General features: G+C 44.1%; 1 protein-coding gene across 4 annotated transcripts; it reads left to right on the plus strand.

Moving 5' to 3' along the window:
• The first annotated feature begins 3,643 nt into the window (after positions 1-3,643).
• TP53INP1 (tumor protein p53 inducible nuclear protein 1) lies at positions 3,644-21,815 on the plus strand. 4 transcript variants are annotated; one of them, XM_039464394.2, is made up of 4 exons: positions 3,644-3,730; positions 10,818-11,079; positions 11,667-12,030; positions 21,466-21,815. In XM_039464394.2, exons 2-4 carry the CDS (start codon positions 10,968-10,970, stop codon positions 21,713-21,715), a joined length of 726 nt encoding a protein of 241 aa, XP_039320328.1. In that variant the 5' UTR covers positions 3,644-3,730; positions 10,818-10,967; the 3' UTR covers positions 21,716-21,815. The 4 variants fall into 4 exon arrangements, with proteins under 4 accessions (XP_039320328.1, XP_074242947.1, XP_074242946.1 ...); XM_074386846.1 differs by lacking the exon at positions 3,644-3,730 and adding an exon at positions 20,153-20,190 and having other exon boundaries at positions 4,362-11,079; positions 21,466-21,557; XM_074386845.1 differs by lacking the exon at positions 3,644-3,730 and adding an exon at positions 4,375-4,547.
• Positions 21,816-23,564: the final 1,749 nt, after the last annotated feature.

Below are 23,564 nucleotides of genomic sequence, written 5' to 3' on the forward strand. Positions count from 1 at the left end.
GAAGAGGCTACCCCAGCTCTTGGGGACTCCTCCCTAGCACTGGTGACTGAATGATGTGGGCCCGCCTACTTTCTCCTTTCTGCTGCCTCAGCCAACACACAGATCCTTTTTATTTTAAGGATTTTATTTTAATCACCATGTGGAAATAGGGTTACACAAACAGACAGACATAAAAAAAGTCACAAAGGTTGCAGGGTCTTGAAAAGCTATAATTCTTGACTCCTTCCTTAGATGGTAACTGGCAGCCCAGTTAGATGTCTGTTTTGTTTTTATTTCAGAAAGCAGAGATCGCAGAATTTCTTGCTTCTTTCTGTTCCAGGCTTTCTGGAGACCCAGACAGACCCTTTCTTTCCTTCTCTTAACACAATGGATGTCACTGGAATACTGTTTGTTTATCTAAAACGCAATTTTAAAAAATTCTTGTCTTTCCCAAACACTTGGCAACATGTCGTGTCCATGGTAGAAGCCCAGCCAATCCTGTTGATGGGTAAATAGAAAACGACCTAAGTGGACTTCACTTTGGGATCCTCCTTATTATAGACTGAACTTGTTGTTTTGTGTTCTGAGGCTGCCCTGAGTAGCCATCCTATGGGTTGGTAGGAAACAACATTCTTTAGCAGCCTCGATGTAACCAGCAGGGTGATGGCCAGAGTCTGCTTTTGTAAGCAGGAGGCAGAGGCATTAGTTGCATTGTATCTGGTTGTTGGTGTGAATGTGGTCCTATATTGTGAGCCTTCAAAACAAAACTTGAGGTTGAATCCCTTTTGTTAGGGTAGATAAGGGAGTGTATTGAGCTCCACGGAAAACAGACAGGAGGACTCTGACAGATGGGGAAAGGGTCACCCCCACAGCAAGGGGTCAGCCTGGAAATGGGTACTATAGCAACACGCTAAGAATTATTCTGTGAATTAAAGGATGGTTGGATTCACTGGATCTGCCCAGGCAGGGAACCTGGCTGGGCCTTTGTCAGTGAACAGATGAAAAGCTGGCTTGCATTTGTGTGATTTGACAGTTTGGTTGTGTTCAGACAGCTCTACGCTGTGGCGATGACATTACTCCTGAGTTTCACTGTAAGCATTTATGTAAACCAGTAGCATCCCAGGGAGGGAGGCAATGGGAGTGATCCACCCCAGGTGCAGGCAGTACACAGTAAATTTGTGTGTCTGCAAAGAATTTTAAAATAAAATTGACTAAAAGTCAGTTTGCTTTTTATTATTCCAAATAATGTCAGTGGTAAAGTACGCCTCCCTCCTAGGGACAGACTTGCCTATGCTGCCCCCAGTCCCTCCTTCCTTGCCACTGGGATAAACATGCACCAGGTGGGAAGATTATAAATGAACAACAGAGTAAACAGAAAGCAAGTGACTCCTGAGGTAAGATGTTTTCATCACAAGCACTCTACTCGGTGGAGTTTAGACACTGATCTGTGACAGGCATTTCTGTTAGCTCTGTGTTTTGGTTATCTATTGCTGCTTTAAACCCCAACATTTAGCGCCTTAAAACAATCATTTATTTGTTCACAGTGCTGTCATTTTGGCAGGACTCTGTGAGGATGGTTTAACTGTTCCATATGGTGTCTGCTGGAGCTGGAACTTCCTAAGGGCTTTTTCACTCATGTGTCTGGTAGCTCAGCTGGCATGAGCAGAAGAGCTAGAGCTGGCCTGGCATCTCTGTCCTTTCACATGGCCTCTCCTTGTGGGTAGCTTGGTCTTCCTCACAGCAGGGTAGTCTCTCCTTATGGGTGGCTGGCATTTTCCAAAGTACAAAGCAGAAGCTATCGGGTTTGCTTACTGCCGAGGCTTGGAAGTCCCAGAACATTCTTTCTGCCACATTCTGTTGGTCAAAGCAATCACAGGGCCAGCCCAGATTCAAAGGGAAGAAAAAATAGACCTTCATGATGAAGGGGATACTGTTGTAGTCATCTTTGGAAAAATGATCTACTTCATATTGGTTTTTTTCTATCATAACAAGATCATATGATTTCACATGTTGCTTTAACGGTGCTAAACCTTATCAAACTAGAAAAAGGTAGGCCTTTTTTAGTTTTTAAAAATTAGCTCCTTCTAATTGTCATCACACTGCGGTTCTCAATGTGGAGACGGCGTCTTAGATGGATTCCTACAGAGAAACAAGAGATCACGGGGCTCCTACCATAGCATTTGGGAGAAAATATTAGAATGAGCCCGATTTGCAAAAACCTAAAATCCAAAGCGTGTTCAATTCTCTGAGACTATCTAGATCACAATTTTAGTTCTTTCTCCCAAGATAAGGTCCACTGACCACCATATTTTGATCATTACTCCTTGGTGTCTGAGAATTCCGTGCACTGCAATTTACATCCTTTAAAACCAGTATTGTTGGAAATGGACCGACTACAGGATTCCTGTGAGGGTCAGAATGTGAGTGTCTTTCAGGTACTGTAATGTATGACAGGCTGCCCTCGAGGCTTGCTATACAGTTCACCCCGGCTCAGAGAACTGCATCGCAGTCCAAACAGGATCCACATGAGAGCTCACAGGCATCGACGCGACTCACCTGCCTTTGCCAGACAGTTAATCCACCTATATGTGGACAGAGCCTTCGTTTGGAAAACACTTTCAAGCCCACTGTCTCACTCTCTTGTCACTATAAATAACCTGGCGAGTTGGCAGGCCAGGCATGAATGCCCACACTTTCTTTGCAGGTATGCAAACAGAACAGAGCGCGAAGTTCCCTGGGTTACTATGAGAGCTGGGCTGCAGCGCCTGCCTGGGGAGGCGGCCGCTCCCACGGGGCGCTCGTGCAGTCCGCTGGCGCAGAGGCCCCCACGCCGGCTGCCTTCTGGGCCTTCAGGCCTGGTCTCGCCGTCCCTTCTGCCTCGCCCACAGGCAGGCGGCATCCAGAACCTACGGCAGGCCCGGCCGGCTGGCAGACACGGTTTCTATCGCAGGTGGTGCCCGGCTCTGTGACTCAGTGGTCTCCGCTCCTGTAACTGGGCTCCGCAGCGGCGCGCCCCCAAGCCCCTGGCACACCGGCTACACGTCTGCCCACAAGCTGGCCAGGTGGGACTCTCGCAGGCGTTAGCCCAGCCCTCCCAGGGTCCTTAACGTCGCTCTCACAGGAAAACACGTTCCGCGTCCTTCGTGCCCCAGAAGGACCGCTCACTCGGCCGGAGGGGTCGCTGAGGGCGAGCTCCCCTCTGTCCTTCCGTCGCGGGGCAGAACCTCCTCCGCGCCCCGCTCCGCCCGCCGCCGGGAAGCCGGCCCCGACCCCGGCCCGGCCCGGCCCCTCTCTCCCACCCTTCCGCTCGCCCCGGCCTCCGCGCCGGGCTCCGGGGTTTTGTTGCCCGGGCTTGTTTCGGAGCGGAGCTCGTCGCGGGCCGGGCGCCAGGTCACGTGCGTTGGCGACAACCTCTCGCAGGGCGGCCGCGCGGCCCCCGCGCCGCCGATTGGTGGGGCCCGGCCTGGCGCGGCACGGCTCGGGGCGGGGCGGCGGGGCCCGACGGCGGGCGGAGCGGCCGATCAGCTGTTGCGAGCGCTGCACAACAACAAAAGGACCCGGACTGGCCGGCCTGGGCGCAGCGACCCGAGGGCTGGAGCCGGCCCCGCGCCCGCCGTCCGGGGACCTGAGGGAGACGCCGCGCAGCCCGGCCCCGCCGCACCTACCTCAGCAGCCCCGCGCCGCCCGCGTCCTTCCCCGCCGAGCCGGCGGCCGCCGCCTTCCCCACGCAGCCCCGCGCGGCCCGGGCCCTGTAAGTGCCGGGGGGCGGGCGGGCGTCTGGGGCCGCCTCGCTGCCGACTGGCGCGGCGGCGCTGCCCGCTCCAGAGCCCGACGGGGTCTGCCGGGAGCGCTGCCCTCGGGGCGCCGGCTGCGCCTTCTCCGAGCCCCTCGCCGCCGCCGGGCGCGGCTGCCCACCCCGTCGGTCGGCGGCGGCGGCGGCCCCCGGGGCCCAGGACGCGGACCGAGGCTGGCGGCGGCGGCGGCGGCGACCCTGACAAGGGCCCGGCCGGGCCCCGGCGCTGGGCGGCGGTTGAGTGTTTGGTCTCTGCCTCCTTTCCGTGGCCGCGGCGGGACCTCCTCTAACTCCTCCTCCTCCCTCCCCTCCACTCCTCCTCCTCCCCCTGCGCTCCGCCGTGGGATGGGCCGCCGGCTCCGGACTCGGCATCGGGGCTCCGGCGGCCACAGCCGGGACGCCTCTCCCGAGACAGCGGCACGTGGGCTTGCGGCCCTGCGACCCCGTCCCCCGAGCCCGCCCTCCGGCTCCGGAGGCCCCGCGGCCACGGGGAACCCGCTCGGTGGCCCGGCCGCCGGCCCCCGCCTGTGCACGGCCTGCCCCTTGACCCAGCCTGATCTTACTCTCGGCTACCTGGCTGCACCTGTGGAAAGAGCGCTTTCTTTGCCCGTTAACGTTGGGATCCTTTGGATCGCTCACGCTTGCTGAGTGCTGAGTTGATGTGCCATGTACTATGCTGGGGACTTTGGCTTTATTGCCCCAGCTGATTCTCATAACCCTATGAAATAGGCCCGGTTATCTTACACGTAGGAAACCCGTGGCACAGAAAGATTAAGTAAGTTGCTCAAGGCCACACAGCCTATTAAAAGGAAACGATGTTTGTATTTTAATGGCAGCCGAATTTTACCGGGAGAGTCTTTGTTTTGCTTGTATTTCCTGATCATATCTTTTCAGTAGTTAATTCCAATTCGGAGTGGATTAAGGAAGAGCTTCTTTACATCTGTGACTCCCAAGGACTGGGGCATCCCCTGGCTAAAAGAACCTTTTCTCAATGCACAGTAGTTTTGGGAAAAGGAGGGAGACTGTGACCCTTGAGGTCCTTGAACAGAGGTCCTAATGAGTTCCCTGAAGATACCGAAATCACCAGCGTGGTGATTGAAATACATTTTCATTTGCAGATGTGGAAAGCACTGGGAAGTCTTTAAGTCGCAATCAATATAATAATGAACTGGCAGCATAATTTTAAAAGGCTCCTGCCTGGAACCAGGACCTTACTAATTTCTGTGACCAAGGTCTAGTTTTCTCATCCTATCTTTTGTTCTTTTCTGCCATTGCTTCCTGCTATGTCTCTTGGGAATGGCCCTGATTACAAAATTCAAGATTATCAGGCTGTGAATTACCACTTACTCTTGTCTTTGTCCACTCTTTCAGCCTTCAGGGCAGGCAGGGGTGGGTCCCTGGGGGAATAGCCTCCCTTGCATACTAGTTGGAACAGTCTTCATATAAGTGGAACAAGCAAAGACAGCTTTCTCGGCTTGGTTTTTTCTGCAGTTCAAAATCCGTTTTAAATTACTAGAATCTACATTTTTTTTTTTTTTTAAGTAATGGAAGAGGGTGGGATAAAAAGAGAAGGATAATTCTGAGGCTGCTTTTCAGTGACGGTACATTTAGCCACCAGATTTCCTGAAACTGTGAATGAGCCACAACTGTACACAAATTTAGAAGTTAGATCATCGAAGTTGCAGGCTTCTTTTTTAAAAATGTTTTTTGGAGCCGCCTACTGGCGGCCTGAACTAACTGAAAAGGGCTGTTTTCTGAAGTTCGGAGACACCGGGTTGAGGCTGGGAGCCTAAAAGACCGTGTGTAGGGAGAACAAGGAATTGGAATCAGATGGATTTTTGTCCTGATGCTGACTCCACCCCAACCAACTCTGACACTTTTGAACAAGTTACTTAATTTCTGAGCCTTGGTTTCCTCATCAGTAAAATGGGACAAATAAGGCCCTGTTACATACAACAAGCATTCTGTAAATGGTAGCTCTAATTATTAAGTAGACGTTTTATGGATAAACTCAAATGCTGTGATGCTAAATGACTTGTTCACAGCCTCACAACTTGCTTTGAATGAGCTTATAGTTAGTATTTACTCAGGTTTGCTATTCTAAGTAGTATACACTTAATCCTTACACATGTGCTGAGAAGTATTATAACTGTCATTCCCCTGTTAAGGATGAGAAAACAGAGAGACCCCAAGATGTTAGTAAATATCCTGAATTTACATAGGTTGCAAGTAGCAGAGCCAAGATTTCTAACGGAGCAGGCTAATTCCAGGGTCTGTCTCTTTTTGGGGGTGTTGGGGGGAGGTGGGAGACTGAGTCTTACTCTGTCAACCGGGCTAGAGTGTAGTGGTGGAATCACAGCTCACTGCAACTTCAAACTCATGGGCTCAAGTGATCTTCCTACCTCAGCCTACCAGGTAGCTGGAACTACATGCACACACCACCACACCCAGCTAATTTATGTTTTGTAGAGATGGGGTCTTTCTTTGTTGCACAGGCTGGTTTTGAACTCTTGGCTTAAAGTGATCCTCCTGCCTTGGCCTCCCAAAGCGCTGGGATTATAGACATGAGCCACTGTGCCCAGCCTCAGAGTCAGGCTTTATTTAGGTACCATAACATAACTGTGTCTTGGTGGGCTACCTATCTTAAAAGTGAGAAAATAAGTAATGCTAACAAGATCTTCCAAATTAACAATTCCTTTTCTCAGTAGTCAAACTAGAATGCTCTTCCCCATGTGCATTAGACTCAGTCAGCCACCTTTCTCTGCCTACAAAGCATCTCTGCTCATGTAATAATAAGAAAAACATTGATGATAAAATGTTAAATGTGAGGTATGAGATACAAAACAGTACATTCACAAGACTACAACTATGATAAAAAGAAACACTATGTTTAGAATAAAAAACCAGAAAAAGACACACCAATATATTAAGTGATGGGAACAAGGCAATGGAATGATACTTATTTCTCTTATTTTCTAAACTTTGTATAATGTGATTTTGTTCATTTTATATTTAAAAAGACATTATTTTTTAAAGGAAGGGATGAAGGTCTTTTGGGCCAAGCAGAACAGGGACAAAGCTGCCTTCTTGGAATGCTAGGGCTGAGACACTGTTTCTTTTCTCTATTGGGGATTTCTTTTCTCTTTTGGGGAAACTGCTGGGCTGAGGCTGATTAAAGCTGAAAGCTTGCAGGTGCCTCAAAGAACAACAGTGCTACTCCACCTAACCTTTGCTTTACCTCTTTGCTGAATTCCAGAACTGTATTTGTAAATTTGTCCTCTTAGGACACATGCTTTCTCTGGCATTTTAATTTTCATTATGTCATTGCCCTAGTGTTGTGAATATTAGTGATCTGGGAAGGAGAGGAGTCTAAAGGTCTGCTTTTTCATTTAGCTCCACATAGAACCAGCCCCATCAAGAGCCTCCATCCCTGGGCAGGAGCCAGGGTCAACAGTAGCAGTGACTGGGCAAGGACAGTCTCTGGGTCATCAGTAGGAGGGTAGGCCATTAAGATTTTAGGGAGATTTTTCTAGAATAGCCCTGTTCAACAGAAATAGATAATGTGAGCCACGTTATGTTTGAATTTTCTAGTAGTCATATTTAAAAAGGAAAAAGGTTATTTTTATTAATGTATTTATTATACTAAAATTATTTTTTCAACATGCAATCAGCATAAACACTTTTGCATTTTGGGGGCTACTAAGTCCTTGAAACTCTAGTGTGTTTTTTTACACATTCAGCACATCGCAATTCAGATACAAAGTTTTCATATGATGTACTTGATCTGTATTTAGATATCATAAAATGTAAAGGTGAATAAGTGGATTAACATACCCTAACTATTCCAAACATACTTGAAAGTTAAAAAAAAAAAAAAAAAAAAACTATATTATCAACTTTTAAGTTAAACTGGATTAAACTTAGTAAATGGATTAAATAGTAAAATGAAAACTGCAGTTTCTCTATCATACTAGTCACATATCAAGTGTTTATTTGCATAATGTGCCTGGTGGCTACCTGAGCGGCCAGTTTTCGCAATGGAGGGAGGGTCTCTCCAATAGCTCCTTGCCCTTTGTGACACTTGCGGAAAGCAGGGCCAAAGGAACTTGGCTTTTCTAGTTAAACCAGCCTCACTTTTTTGTGCCAGAAGTTTGGGAGGTAAGAGAGTGATGAGGTGATTCAGCACAGTCTCCCCATTTTTCCAACAGTGAGAAGGAAGCTCAGAAGGGCCAGCTTAGCTCCAGCCATCTGTGGTAGAGCCACAGTTAGAACTGCTGCTACAGATGGCCAAGCCCCTTCCGCCCTCCCCAGGAACTCCATTCTGTGTTCTTCCCACGTGATCTCAGCAGATTTGCCATGCGTTTTCGGCCTTATAGCTGCCAGTTTTCTGACCTGGGAGACAAGGCATTTGCTCAGGACAAGCAAAGGTTCCCCTGGGTTCTCCCCTCCCAGTGGCTATAGCTGATTCAGGGCTAGAGTCCAGCACCATGCTCTGGAGAATCGGGCTTATTCTCTCCACTGGTTCAGCAAACAGAATTGTATGTGGGGCCAATGTCTGCATTCACAATTTAAAATAAATGAAGGAAGGATTTTGAAGATTTACTTTTCCCTCCTAGCATGTATCCTCAAAAAAATCTTTATTACATTAGACCTTATGATAACTCATCTTGGGATATAGCTATCACACCACAGCAGGTCCAACAAACTACAGAACCCACTTTTCTTCTCATTTCTCTTACATAGAGCATAAAGCTGACTTTGAATTTTTCTGCAGCTCTAGCCTTCATGATTTGGCCATGTTGCTTTCCAGAAGGTTTCAGGAAGACTGGTTATGCAAGTGATACTTCCTGTTTACCCATTTTAAATAATTAATGGCTGAAGAAGATGAATTGTGACCACAAAGTGTTCTAATGTCATTCATTTGAAATGTTTTATTTGTGTAGTAGTGTGCCAAACAATTGTAGCAGTCCAGTTTATACATAAGGAACTGAACCCGTAATCTCATTAGCTACAGATCCCAATGACTTTTACAGCTAAAGATTATTTTGAAAGTGAACTGTCAGGAGCCTGAAGTTGTAAATTTAAGGCTGATGCTTGTCATAAAAAGAGGTGGTGATTAGTGAGGTGCATTTCTTCAGCCCTGGGTGATCTCATCCATATATATAAAATTTTTTTGAGGCAAGGTCTCGCTGTGTCACTCACATTGGAGTACAGCGGCACAGTCATAGCTTACTACAGCCTCCAACTCTGGGCTCGGGGGATCCTCCCACCTTAGCCTCCCAAGTAGCTAGGACTATAGGTACTTACCACTGCACTTGAGTAATTTTTAAAATTTTTTGTAGAAACAGTTTCTCACTTTGTTGCCCAGGCTGGTCTCCAACTCCTAGGCTCAAGCAGTCCTCTGGCCTTGGCCTCCCAAAATGCTAGGATTACAGACATGAGCTTCCACAGCCACCTCATCCATCCCTATGCTTTTTATCATCGTCTTTGTGTTGACAGCTCCCAAATCTGTGCCCCCAGCTGAGACCACACTCCTGAGCTTCAAAGCTCTATATCCTGCTGCGTGCTAGACATCTCCAATTGCACTGTCTTGCATATTTTCCAAATTTACCATGTTCAAAATACCTACCCTATACTTCCTGCAATATTCATTCCTATTTCCCTAAATGGTCCCACCATCCCCTCTTTTGGCCAAGCCAGAAACCTAGGTCTTTGACTCTTCCCTCCCCCTTTCCCTGGCTTACTAGACCCTCCCTGCAGGACCTGGTTCCTGGTCAGCTTCCCCAGCCTGCTCTTGTGACCCTCCCTCTGGAACTTGAGCAGTACGGAAGGTGCCGCATTCTCACTCATGTGCAGACTTCCATAGTGTTCCTTTGCCTCCTTCCTCCATTCCTGATCTCAGTCACTTAAGAGTAAAGGCATTTATGGCAGGAGTCCACTCAGGTAGCCTAGAGAACACCAAGTACTTCTTCCATGGCATTCATCACACACTAGGTTGTTAAATTGTGGGAGGGCCTTGTTCATAGCCTTCTGCCCAGCACTGCACCTGATGCATAACAGGTACTCAGTAAATACATGTAGAGTAACAGTTGACCTGGACTGAGGACTTTATTCCAAGTGTTTTGCTAAGTCCATTGCCTTTAACAAGAGTAGGATCAGGGAGACTGTCTAGGAGGTAGTTTTGGCAAAGTCCCAGAGAGACAACAGTTGGCTTAATCTAGGATAAGAGTGGTAGAGGGAAGCAGGCAGGAGTTCTAGATTTATTTATCCATTTCTGCCTCACTACCTGATGGGCATATGTATCTCAGTACACCAGTATTCCCTAAGGTAGGAGCTGTTGTCAACTGTAGTCATATAACTTTCTAACTCACACAGCGAGTGACCGACCAGCCAGCCAGGTTTTGAATGAAAGTGGCTGACCCCAGCACCCACCTGCTGAGCTGCTACACAGAAGGGTGTTTCCCGTGCTAGGTGCAGCCAAGCTCAGTTTTCTGTAGTGTAAATTTCTCCATGCCAGCTGTAGGAATAGTTTAGAAGTTCAAAGTATTTTTGCTGGGCTTACAGATTTTAAGTGTATTAGGTATGCTTCAGTTATAGACAAGAAGTACAGAGTGGAAGAGAAAATGAGTCAGAGGAGGGTAAGGGCCTGGCATAATGGTGGTCACCAGGCACTGTTGCTAGGACTTCTGGGCAGTTGAATATCACATAGCAAGACTGTTAATATCTAGAATTTGCTCATCTGCTTGCAGAAAAGTTTGAAGGGTATTACTCAAATTCATCCCTTATTATAAAAGCATAGATATGAAAAAGAACCAACTCCTTTCCTTTTATTTCGTATTTTAAGATATTTATAGGTTGAATTTGAGTAAGTAAGGGTGTTTACAAAACATTATGTTGCATGTCTTGTGTTTGACTCCTGCAGAAAGGGAATAGCTGTAGAATGTAGGCTAAGGCATATGCTTTCTTCTAAGGGTATGTGTATATGTGTATGTACTTATGTACATATGTGTATGCTGATTTGAAATAACTTTCTGTTTCATTTTAGGGATAATGACTTTTCTTGATTTTCATCTAAGTTGAATAAGCATCCTGTGCACTTTAATCTCCTGTTGGTACTGTCAGGCCAACTGAAGACAAGGTTTTGAAATCCCAGCTGTAAAAGACATCCAGCCACGCTCTCAGTCTTGCCTTAACAATGTTCCAGAGGCTGAATAAAATGTTTGTGGGTGAAGTGAGTTCTTCCTCCAACCAAGAACCAGAATTCAGTGAGAAAGAAGATGATGAATGGATTCTTGTTGACTTCATAGGTAATATATCCTTGGATACTTGGTGGTTCATCTTCACAGTAAAAGTGGAAACTTGCATCTCTGCTTTTTCATATGAAAACCAATAACTGAGGGTTTTTAAGCCTTAAAAGTAAACAGGAGTTTGTCTTTAAAAAATTGCAGGAAACCACCTGTGCTAGATGTCAGTGAAATTGACTGAAATCAGACTTTTTAGTTTTGCAACTCTTACAGATTTATTAGATCAAGTGCACTTCAATAGAAAACCCTTATATTAGACAAGTGGTAACCCATATGGCTGGTTACTTATTTATTCAGCAGAATAGAAACAATCTTAAAATCACTCCTGGAAAGCTAACATAATCCATCTCATGTAGTGATACACACAATTTCTGTGCTCAGAAGTAATTTTATAATCATATAAATGCATATAAAGGGGTTTGTTTCTGAACTAAAAGAAGGTATATGAGCATCAGCTAATAGTATCATCTCTTCTTTTTCTGTGCTGTGAATCTGTTGGATGACTTTATTATGACTGCCCAATGTGATAATCATCCTCCTGTTGGACTCTTCAACAACACACATGGACTGCAATATGGACTATGATCTAGACACTTGCACTGGTTTCTCAGCAGAAGAGGAAGAAGAAGAAGAGGAGGACATCAATGAAGAGTCACCTTCTGAGCACCCTTCAGTCTTTTCCTGTTTACCGGCGTCTCTTGAGTGCTTGGCTGATACAAGTGATTCCTGCTTCCTCCAGTTTGAGTCATGTCCAATGGAGGAGAGCTGGTTTATCACCCCACCCCCATGTTTTACTGCAGGTGGATTAACCACTATCAAGGTGGAAACGAGTCCTATGGAAAACCTTCTCATTGAACATCCCAGCATGTCTGTCTATGCTGTGCATAACTCCTGCCCCAGTCTCAGTGAGGCCACCTGTGGGACTGATGAATTACATAACCCAAGTAGTCCGAGGTATGTTAGAAGTATTTTACTCTCTGTAGGTAGTCCACTGAGCATGAGTTTTATTTCTGCTATAATTCAAAGCTAAGTTATTAGAAGATGCAAAAGTAATTTTGCTAGAGATTTATGAAAGCATGTGCATAATGCACAAGGTGAGCCATAAAATAACTTGTTGACCAAGCGTGGTGTCTTACACCTGTAATCCCAGCACTTTGGGAGGCCAGTGCAGGCAGATCACTTGAGCTCAGGAGTTCAAGACCAGCCTGGGCCACATGGTGAAACCCTATCTGTACAAAAAATTAGCGGGATGTGGTGGTACCTGCCTGTAGTCCCAGCTTCTCAGGAGGCTGAGGTGGGAGGATGGCTTGAACCCAGGAGACAGAGGTTGCAATGAGCCAAGATTGTGCCATTGCGCTCCAGCCTGGGTGACAGAGTGAGACTGTCTCAAAATAAATAAATAAAAATTTAAAAAACAACTTATTCCTTTTAGATTTTTTTAAGAAAGTTAGGTGTAGCATGGCCCCAGTTATATAATAGCATTCTCGTTTACAAAATTCTGCTCCTGATTAGAAATAAGACTGGCATTTCTGCTAAGTGTCTTAGAATGTAACTCTGACTCTGTAGACTGGATTATTTAGAGTATCAAATTCAAATAGAATATCAGGTCTTAACATTTATTTTCTTGTAAGTATTTCTAGCTAGGTCACATCAAATGATGTAACCCCATCTGTACAAAAAATCAAATGATGTAACTTTGAAAACTTTTAGAATTTAAGAATAACAAACTCAGTTTCTTCCTGCAATACTCACACTGCACAGTCACCCAGTGCTTCTGACAACAGATGTATGGGTTTTTCCCACACACCAAGCAAGCAGTCCTCCAGCAGTAGACACCCTCTAGTGTCTTCTGATTCAATTCAATTCTGACAATATCTACCTGGAGATAGCATCAGATCCCACAGGTTGAAGGCTTAGTCCCATAAGACTGCTTCCCATTTCTGATGCCAGTCTCAAGCCCCAGGGTTTACTTGTGCTTCTGACCAACCAACTGTAAACTGGGGTTCCCACGACCCCCTCCTTGGATTTGATTAATTTGCTAGAGCATCTTATAGAACTTGGGGGAACATGTTTACCAGTTTATTATAAAGGATACAGATGACGGGATGCATAGGGCAAGGCATGTGGGAAGGGCATGGGGCTTCCACGCCCTCTGTGCACCCCCACCCATGTGGAGGTCCCCAAACCTTCACATATTCAGCTCTCCAGAGGCTCCGTGAACCCAGTACTTTTGGGGTCTTATGGAGGCATCAGTACATAGGCATAATTGATTAAATCATTGGCCATTGGTGATTGGCTTAACCTTTAGACCCTCTTCCCTCTCTAGAGTTTGAGGGGTGGAGCTAAAAGCCGCAACTGTAACCCTGCCTTGGTCTTTCTAGTGACCAAATCCCATCCTGAAGCTGCCTAGGTGCTGCCAACCACCAGTCAACTCATTAGCAAACACTTCGCATGTTGGAGATTCCAAGGATTTTAGGATTGGTATCCCAGGACACATAAGACCAAATATATATTTCACAGTATCACAGTCCAGCCTCAGTCTTCAAACTTGGATTCCTTTCAGCAAAAGGATATGAAACTCAAAAAATACTAGCACAACACCAGAATTCCATACAGTCAGTAATTCATTCAGTCCATCATCGTATTCTATGAGCATGTCTCCCAGGGTGAGGCCACTCAGGTTTGCAGTTTCATTGATCTTTGTTGGTTTCCAAAAGCAGAAATGGTCTTGGCAAACATGTAGCCATTTTTTTTTTTTTTTTTTTTTGTCCTTTCAGGCATCTAGTATACCTGAGCTTAAAGACAGTGTCATCTTTTTGTCTGAGACGGAGTCTCGCTCTATCGCCAGGCTGGAGTGAACTGGCGCACTCTCAGCTCACTGCAACCTCCACCTCCCAGGTTCAAGCAATTCTCCTGCTTCAGCCTTCGAAGTAGCTGGGATTACAGGCACACGCCGTCAGGCCCAGCTAATTTTCGTCTTTTTTAGTAGAGATGGGGTTTCACCATTTTGGTTAGGCTGGTCTTGAATTACTGACCTTGTGATCTGCCTGCCTTGGCCTCCCAAAGTGCTGTGATTACAGATGTGAGCCACCACGCCCGGTGAGAGACAGTGTCATCTTTTTATCTGAGCCTGTTTCAAGGTGTTAATATAATGAATTGTTCCCAGTTCATAACCAATTTATTCATTCCTTTATCCTCTTTCTCTTTGTTTATTCCCAAATTTTTCGATCTCTGGAAGGGATGTTAGGTTTAGCCACTGTGCTGGTCCAGATTGCAGGCAGCAATACTAGTCTAGCAAGTACTTCTCCCTCAGTCCACTCCCATTCAGATAGGGTAAGATAACGTAGGTACAAAATTAGTGGGCTGTTTTTACCCCCAGACAATATAGCTGCATTTGTTGTTGACTCCAGTTTTACAAGATGGGGTATAGGCAACCCCCATAAAGCCCTTAGGAATTTTGACATGAGGTTTAAAAACATACTTACAACTTCTTGCTCAGGAACCATGCCTACTTCCAGTACTTGCAGTTGCAGCCCTGCATACGGTAGGGGAAGAAAATGAGGTGATATGGGAAAGAAAGAAAAAGTTAAAGTCATTATACCAGCATACTGATCTCTTGGCTAGAACTGCATAAATTATACCAGTATTCTCGCTATTCTTTCTTCCTCAGATCACCAGAAAAATAGGAAAATCTTGTGGGGACACTCTAGTCGCACTCATATTGAGTGTAAGCCACCCTTTCATACTTTCATCTCCCCGTTTTGTTTTTGCTTTTGTTTTTGTTTTGAGATGGAGTCTTACTCTGTCAACCAGGCTGGAATTCAGTGGCAGGATCTTGGCTCATTGCAGCCTCTGCCCCCTGGGTTCAAGTGATTCTCCTTTCTCAGCCTCCCGAGTAGCTGGGATTACAGGCTCCTGCCACCACACCTGGCTAATTTTTGTACTTTTAGTAGAGAGGGGGTTTCACCATATTGTCTAGGCTGGTCTCGAACTCATGACCTCTAGTGATCCACCCACCTCTGCGTCCCAAAGTGGTGTTGGGGATTATGGGCTGTATAGTGTGTTCTTTGGTCTGAAGAAATGACAGTCAACTATCCACATCCATGCAGTATCTTCTGTTCTGGGCTTTTTATAGTACTCTGAGAATTTGCATCTTCCATTGGGTAAGCAAAACCCACTCCAGAGACTGTCTGTTCCTCTTAAGACCCATTTGTAGCTCCCAGGGCTACCAGCACCAGTCTTCCCACCAGGGAATCTGCCATTAGTAGTCTGTCTCTTTTGCTGATTGGCAGAACGGTTCCCACTGGCATTTGCGCCTGAGAGGGTAGAAGAGGAACGTCTAGATGCAGCCTGTCTCTGCATTGCCCGTACCACACATTTCATGAACCCAGGAGGGCACCTCTAGGGAGTACATGGGGATATATCTGCTTCCATTCCCAGTCACCTTCCAAACCTGGAAGGGAGTTCTTGTGATAGCCATTAGCATATCCTAATGTACCCCTCAAATTTCCATAGGTTTGTGCTCCCTATGGAAGCCAACCCTTTAAAAGTTCAGGTTTTTATTGTGATTCTGCCTGGCCATGTGGACAGGCCATTCGCCACTGCCCAAGTCAGTAAAAACCCAAACAGAGGGGCTTCCATCACCACTAGGAAAACAGCGTGCAGTTCAGCCCACAGAGCTGATTTGTTTTTACCTTCTTTGCTCAAAGTGGCATCCTTCGAAACAGGATGCTATCTCTTCATCTTGGAATTGCCATCCACAACCAAGAAGCTCTTTGTCATTCAGTTGAGAGCTATTGGCACAGTGGAATCCAGCTCCTCACAGAGTTCCAGAGTCAGTCCAAGGTGGAAAGAGGCTCCCTGCTCGTGGTTGTGTCCTCCTTACATTCTCTACATAACAGGATCCTGTAGAAGCTATTTCCATTTATTATGTAACTCTTCTGGGCACCGCCCTCCCAATTAGTGTTTCTCTGACATCCCCAGAGATAGCATGGGTATTTCAGGTTTCAAGATCATGTTATGTCCTTCAATCATAGGGGTAGCTTCAATTAGTGTCCCATAGCAAGGGAGTAAATGCCTCTCATGTGGAAATTCCTTACTCCAAAGTCTCAGTAGTTGTTACTGAGAGGTGCTCACAGTCTTTTGCCATAAGCACTAGTTTCTATTCCACATAGGACTATCAGACAGATCATTTATCCCTGCCAGCACTCCAGCTTCTATTGTATACTGTGTGGGCCTGGGCCATGTGATGGTTCCCATTTAGCATGGCCAATTAATATTGTCTTGAGCCGGGCACGGTGGCTCAAGCCTGTAATCCCAGCACTTTGGGAGGCTGAGGTGGGTGGATCACGAGGTCAAGAGATCGAGACCAACCTGGTCAACATGGTGAAACCCCGTCTCTAATAAAAATACAAAAAATTAGCTGGGCATGGTGGCGCGTGCCTGTAATCCCAGCTACTCGGGAGGCTGAGGCAGGAGAATTACCTGAATCCAGGAGGTGGAGGTTGCGGTGAGCCGAGATTGTGCCATTGCACTCCAGCCTGGGTAACAAGAGCAAAACTCCGTCTCAAAAAAAAAAAAGGAAAGAAAAAAAATATATATTGTCTTGAAGGGCAGATTTACATGCCTTTTGTTTTACAGTATGAGGTAGGGGAAGTATGTCTCCAGCCAGACATATTTATTCTCACAAAACAATTAGGTGAAGGGTATATAACTTCTCTACTTAAAGCCGACTTAAACATCCTACCTTTCATAATCCTATTAGCCCTTACATTTTTATGTTCTCTTAATCTAATTGTAACTTGAATCAGGGCTTTACCAGTGGATGTTGATACCATAGCACATGGAGCCTCCCATACCAAGGAGACCCAGGAGTTTATCTTCACCATCCGCGTTTTACCCACTTGTGTAGGAGAGGCCCTTGGTTCCCAGCAGAGACTGAGAAATAGATCCTTGCCAATTTGTCAGTCATTATCTTGATTAATAATCTGTCTGTTGTGCCAAGCAATTGTTGGTCACCTTTCTTGTAATCTCTGCCTTCTGGTTTTTTAAGTTTTCCCAAACTTGAAGACATTATGTGGTCTTTGTCCAGAGAATATATCTAGGAACTATCTGAGATTGCTTCCACCCACTAAAGTAAAGCCCATCACCCTGTTAATTAGCTGAAAGTCCCACTGTTCTATCCTGTACTTTAGTGAAGTATTTCCTGTTAAAGTATTTTGGGAGCGTTGGCGTTCCCTCTCTTAGGCCAAGGGTCCAGGTGGATGTGGATCTTTGGGCCAGTTCAGAATATCCCTATTGTTAGTGCTGTCATGCCCAGGTTCTGACTCTACTAAGAAGAGTATTGTACCTATTATATCTGTCTATCTGTCTGTCTGCTATTTCCTGTTTTCCAGATATAAACAAACCTTAGGCAGAACGTTAATATGTTAACTTTACCAGAGCTTGCTGTACTCTCAAGTCTCAATATTGTAGATGATCTTTTATGAGGCTAAACAGATTTCATTTTGCTTTGTACCAAAATGGAAAACAATTTTCTTATATGTTATATCATGCCAGGCTATAGCCTAGGTAAAATCTTGGCTGGGGTATGTTACTTTAACTGGCACTTTATTCCATGCTCCAAGTTTATTAAGAGGTGTTTCAGGCATTCCAACAAAAATTTAAAATATAACTTCTTGGAGTTGGTATTTATTTAACTGCTTCAGAGTTGCTTGAGATTCATTTCTTTTTCTTTTTTTTTTTTTTTTTTGAAATGGAGTCTTGCTCTGTCACCCAGGCTAGAGTGCAATGGCGTGATCTCAGCTCACTGCAACCTCTACCTCCTCTGTTCAAATGATTCTCCTGCCTCAGCCTTCTGAGTAGCTGGGACTACAGGTGCCCACCACCATGTCCAGCTAATTTTTGTATTTTTAGTAGAGAGGGAGTTTTGCCATGTGGGCCAGACTGGTTTCGAACTCCCAACCTCAGGTGATCTGCCCACCTCAGCCTCCCAAAGGATTACAGGAGTGAGCTACCATGCCTGGTCCAGATTCATTTCTTAAAAATTCTTCCCTCCTGATTATGATTTCTGATCTCTGAGGAATTCCACTCAAGAATTTATATAATTAGGCCGGGCATGATGGCTCACACCTGTAATCTCAACACTTTGGGAGGCCAAGGCAGGCGGATCACCTGAGGTCAGTAGTTCAAGACCAGCCTGACCAACATGGCAAAACCCCGTCTCTGTTAAAAATAAAAAAACTGGGCATGATAGTGGGTGCCTGTAGTCCCAACTACTTGGGAGGTTGAGGAGGCTGAAGCAGGAGAATCACTTGAACCCTGGAGGCTTAGGTTGCCATGAACTGAGATTGTGCTATTGCACTCCAGCCTGGGTGACAGAGCGAGGCTCCATCTCAAAAAAAAAAAAAAAAAAAGAATTTATATTAATAGTCAACTTTAAACTTACTGGCATTTGTATGTTTACTTTTCAGTGTTTAAAGTGTGTGTGTGTAGGGGGGTCAGCAGCTTTGCAAAAGAATTTACAGAAACAGTATATGTGCAATGTAAAAAGTTAGAAAATATGCAAAAATTCAAGAAATTACCTTTTAATGACCCAGAGATGAATACTTTTAACATCCTAGAGTATATCCTTCCAGATATTTTTTTCTGTGCCTGTACATATATATACTTTTAACCTAAATGGCATCATGCCATATATACTTTTATTTTTTGAGGCAGAGTGTTGCTCTGTCATCAGGCTGGAGTGCAGTGCCGCGATCTCAGCTCACTGCAACCTCTGACTCCCAGATTCAAGCAATTCTCTTGCCTCACCCTCCCGAGTAGCTGAGGCTGCAGGTGCGCACCACCACACCTGACTAATTGTTTTGTTTTTAGTAGAGACAGGGTTTTACCATGTTGACAAGGCTGGTCTCGAACTCCTGTGACCTTAGGTGATCCACCTGCCTTGGCCTCCCAAAGTGCTGGGATTACAGGCATGAGCCACTGCACCTGGCCCATATATACTATTTTATAAACTACTAATTTAGGCAGTGATCTCTCCCATTTTTTTTCAGTAGATTTCTTCTTCTTCTTTCTTCTTTTTTCCTTCTTCCTTCTTTCTTTTTCAAGGCTGTTACATGTTTCTAGTTTTGGTACAGTGAGAATGTTGTTTTTATAGCTTGTTCATTTTTGCATTTATGTATGATAGACATAACATATAGGATAGTTAAATATGTACTTTTCCATATATAAAGGATTAAAATAATGCACTAAATATTTATTTATTTACTTATTTTAAGTCAGAGTCTCACTCTGTTACCCAGGCTGGATTGCAGTGGCATGATCTCAGCTCACTGCAACCTCTGCCTCCCAAGTTCAAGCAATTCTTCTGCTTCAGCCTGCTGAGTAATGGGGATTGCAGGTGCACACCACCATGCCCAGCTAATTTTTTGTATTTTTAGTAGAGATGGGGTTGGCCAGGCTGGTCTCAAAACTTCTGACCTCAAGTGATCCACCCGTCTTGGTCTCCTGAGGTGCTCTGATTACAGGCATGAGCCACTGTGCCTGGCCAGAATGCACTAAATTTTATATGAATCCTTTCTGCACATAGGAAAATCCTGTAAATTATTACAGTTTTATAATAGTAACTATAATTTTTTTAATATCCTTATTTTCAGATTTGAAATTCTTATGAGGAAGTCTTGCTAAATCAAGATTGAAATTAGGCGTTACCAAAATTAGGCTAGTTTTGTAGTAAATATCTGTTTTTTTAAGCAGGAAATAAATCATATGTCTTTCAGAAGTCAAGTTGCTTCCACTGTGTCTATCCTTGGGGATATTACCATAAAGCACAGAAAATTAAGGTGCTTTGTAATTACAGTGGGCCTCAGGGTATATGTTTCATTGCATTTTAGTCTTTATAAATAATTGTTTTTGAAGGTTTTACATGTTGTCATAATCTTAAGTACATGTACATGCCTTTAATGGCACATAGTAAACCAGTTTTAATAAAAATTGACCACGTCCTAATAGTAAAGTTACAATAGCATTTTAAATCTTACTAGTGATTTAATAGTTCGCCATTTAACATTTGTAGGGCCAGGAAAAGCTGCTTATAAGACTCACGGGCGCAGAGTAAGTATATTCACTTTGAGACTGTGTGATGTATGTATGCATAGGGAGGCGAAGGAACCAAATGCTGACCTTTTAAAAATGACTTTTCTTTTCTTTTCCTTTTTTTTTTTTGAGATGGAGTCTCACTCTGTCACCCAGGCTGGAGTGCTGGTGGCATGATCTCAGCTCACTGCAGCCTCCACCTCCTGGATTCAAGTGATTCTCCTGTCTCAGCCTCCCAGGTAGCTGGGATTACAGGCCTGCGCCACCATACCTGGCTAATTTTTTGTATTTTTAGTAGAGATGGAGTTTCACCATGTTGGCCGGGCTGGCCTTGAACTCTTGACCTCAGGTGATCCGCCTGCCTTGGCCTCCCAAAGTGTTGGGATTATAGGAGTGAGCCATAGTGCCCAGCCTAAAAATAACTTTCTTTATATTAACTTTTGTTTCTATTAGTTTCTTAATGTGGCCTCTTAAAATTCTACTTTAAAAAAATACATATGTACATATATATGTAGTAAAAGATAATAGTGTTTTCCTCAAGTGATTTTAGGCAGAATATATAACTGCCCTTCCTGTGTAGAATAATACTTAAAAATTGTAAAGCTCTTCATGTCATGTATTGACATAGTTTAGAGTAATCCTAGTTGATTAGCTTTTTTATGTGGAAAATATAATCATACTGTGTGTAGCCATATTTTAAGATTGTGTTATTCAAGAGTCTTATGATATTGCCATGTAAATACCATCTCAAAATGTGCCCCGTTGTGAGGTAAATAAAAACTTAAGAGATTTAAAGCATGTTTACTAGAACATTTTGCTAATAGGAACTGTCTTGTGAAGGTGGTGTGAGCACACTGCTTTCTGATCAGTAAAATTTGGGAATTAAATTATTTTCCTTTTAAGATTATGGTGAGAATTAAAATATGTATTTGCAAAAGAATTGGCAAATGCGGATATTCAATACATGTTAGCTCTCCTCCCAGACAAGCTTATATAAATGTGTGTGCTCTGTAAATGAAATTCAAAGCATAAAGTGTGTTTTTAGAATACAATCTACTTGGTGAGCCATCTGGGCTTACATGGCATCTTTCTAGTAACAGTTGGCTCTGCTTCCCACTACTATCAGTCGGGGTTGTTACAGAATAATAAACTTGTCTGTCAGCTATGAGACACAAGCCCTCATTCAGCCATAAACAAATTAGTGCGGCAAATTGAATTGCTAAGTAACTTTTCCAGTTTCATTAATAACATACTCTGTTATTTAATACATTCCCCACTTTTTTTCTGTTTCAGAGTGGAAGCTCAAAATGAAATGGGGCAGCACATTCATTGTTATGTTGCAGCTCTTGCTGCTCATACAGCTTTTCTGGAACAACCCAAGAGCTTTCGTCCTTCCCAGTGGATAAAAGAACACAGTGAAAGACAGTCTCTTAACAGAAATAGCCTTCGTCGCCAAAATCTTACCAGGGATTGCCACTCTCGGCAAGTCAAGCACAATGGCTGGGTTGTTCACCAGCCCTGCCCGCGTCAGTACAATTACTAAGAATTTCAAGTTTTGCTGGTTGGTTTCTCTTGTTTTGTGCATATGTGTATGGATGTGTGAATATGTACAATGAAAATGTCTCTTTAAAACCAATTGATAACCAATCACATAGTTTTATCAGTGTATTTAGACACTATCTTGAAAACCAGATTTATATGCTGTTTATCACATAATGCCTTGCCTTTAACATTTACTTTTTTGTACACTTTTTCAGATTACTTCTGGAAACATATCAATATAATTACAGTGTTTGGTGTTTGGGGGTGTCTTTAAATCTATTAGAGTGTACATTAGTCAGCATTTTAAAGACGTTTCTTCCCAAGTACAAGAATAGGCATCTTCATTTTCATTTTATTTTGTATTACTTAATCTTTTGAGCAAGCAAAAATTTATTCTCAGGGTCAGCTGTACACTTTATTGACCAGTACTTGATAATTTCTCTGTATATGATGAATACATTTTTACACACTAACATGAGCATTAACAGGTGATATTTGCCATGGACATAATGGAATTATGGCTGGACTTTCTTTTGAAAGAAAACTTGATACATTTCTGTGTGTATGGTTTTTCCCCAGATTAGTCATGCAGTTCATTTGGAATTGAGGTACATTAAGCTTTAGTGAAGAGCGCATTCAGTAATTCCAATGTGACTGCATGACGTGGTACAGACATTACAGGTGTTGTAGACTTGCCTCATGCAGAGGGATTAAATTCGACCTGTGAAATTATATTTGGAAAAATTCATGTCTTTAACTAACCCATTAGTCTAGTATTTAAGTTGTTCCAATTCCTTCCTGCCAATTCTGCCCACTCCTCACCTCACATCAGCTATAAATTTGGAAGTACTTGTCCAGGCACTTGAGTGACTTCATATTTTTCTCTGCCTGCAGGAAAAGAAATAGGCTTTATATTTCCATACAGAGTGAAAAATCCTCTGTCATGAAGCCTGTCCTACCAAGTGGCAAACAAGGATGTGAGGGAATTTCTGGTGATGATGTCTTTCATGGCATCTGAGTGAAAAGTGACAGGTTGGCTCAACTTTTTTCTTTTTTTTTAAATTGCCTTGTATTGTGGGTATTCTTCCCTGCAGTCCAAATGACTTTTCTTTTTTTGTTTTAACTTCAGGCAAAATCTTTAACCACTCTGGCCTCTGTTTCTTCCACCAACAGGGGGAGCAGTGACATTTACCTCCCTCACAGAGTCACTGTGAGAATTTTATACTGATTGGAAGTGGGGCTGTTCAGAACTGAACCTTGTAGGAAATTCCAAGGGCCTTTCTACTGAATCTGGTGATGGGGTGGGGCCGTGGCACTTTCTTTGCCACAGCTGTTCTTCACAGTGTTGGTGCTAATGAGGCCAGGGTGCAGGGTTCGAGTCACACACAGGCCAGTTAACATAGAGAAAATCTATTTCCTTACCTCCAGCCAGTCACTTCCTTTTTCCACAGTTGTGATGGGTTTTGCTGAGCCATCCACTCTGACTGATTTCCTCTGAAGTTAAGTAAACCCATTTACAATCCAAAGCACATTCTACTGACAGAAGTGTCACCCTCATCATCAAACAGCTTGTTTTTCCATCTCCTCTGCAACCCTAATTAAATGAGTACAGGTCTATAAAATGTTTTCAAAGAGAAAAGCAGCATATACTTATGTGAAGTATTATATTTTTCAATAACCCTGTAGTGGCTTGATGCAGGGAACCCTGGGAGACTTTCAGGGAAGAGCTGTGCTCTTTTCTGACTAGACTAGAGCGTTTGGAGTAGAAGAGGTCAAATGTGTAGTTACATGGAGGTTTTAGAATGTTCTTCTCCTGGCTGTGATGAAGTGCCAGGATGTCTCTTTAGAAC

Source organism: Saimiri boliviensis, chromosome 15 (genome assembly GCF_048565385.1).
Source record: "Saimiri boliviensis isolate mSaiBol1 chromosome 15, mSaiBol1.pri, whole genome shotgun sequence".
Taxonomy (NCBI): Eukaryota; Metazoa; Chordata; class Mammalia; order Primates; family Cebidae; genus Saimiri; species Saimiri boliviensis.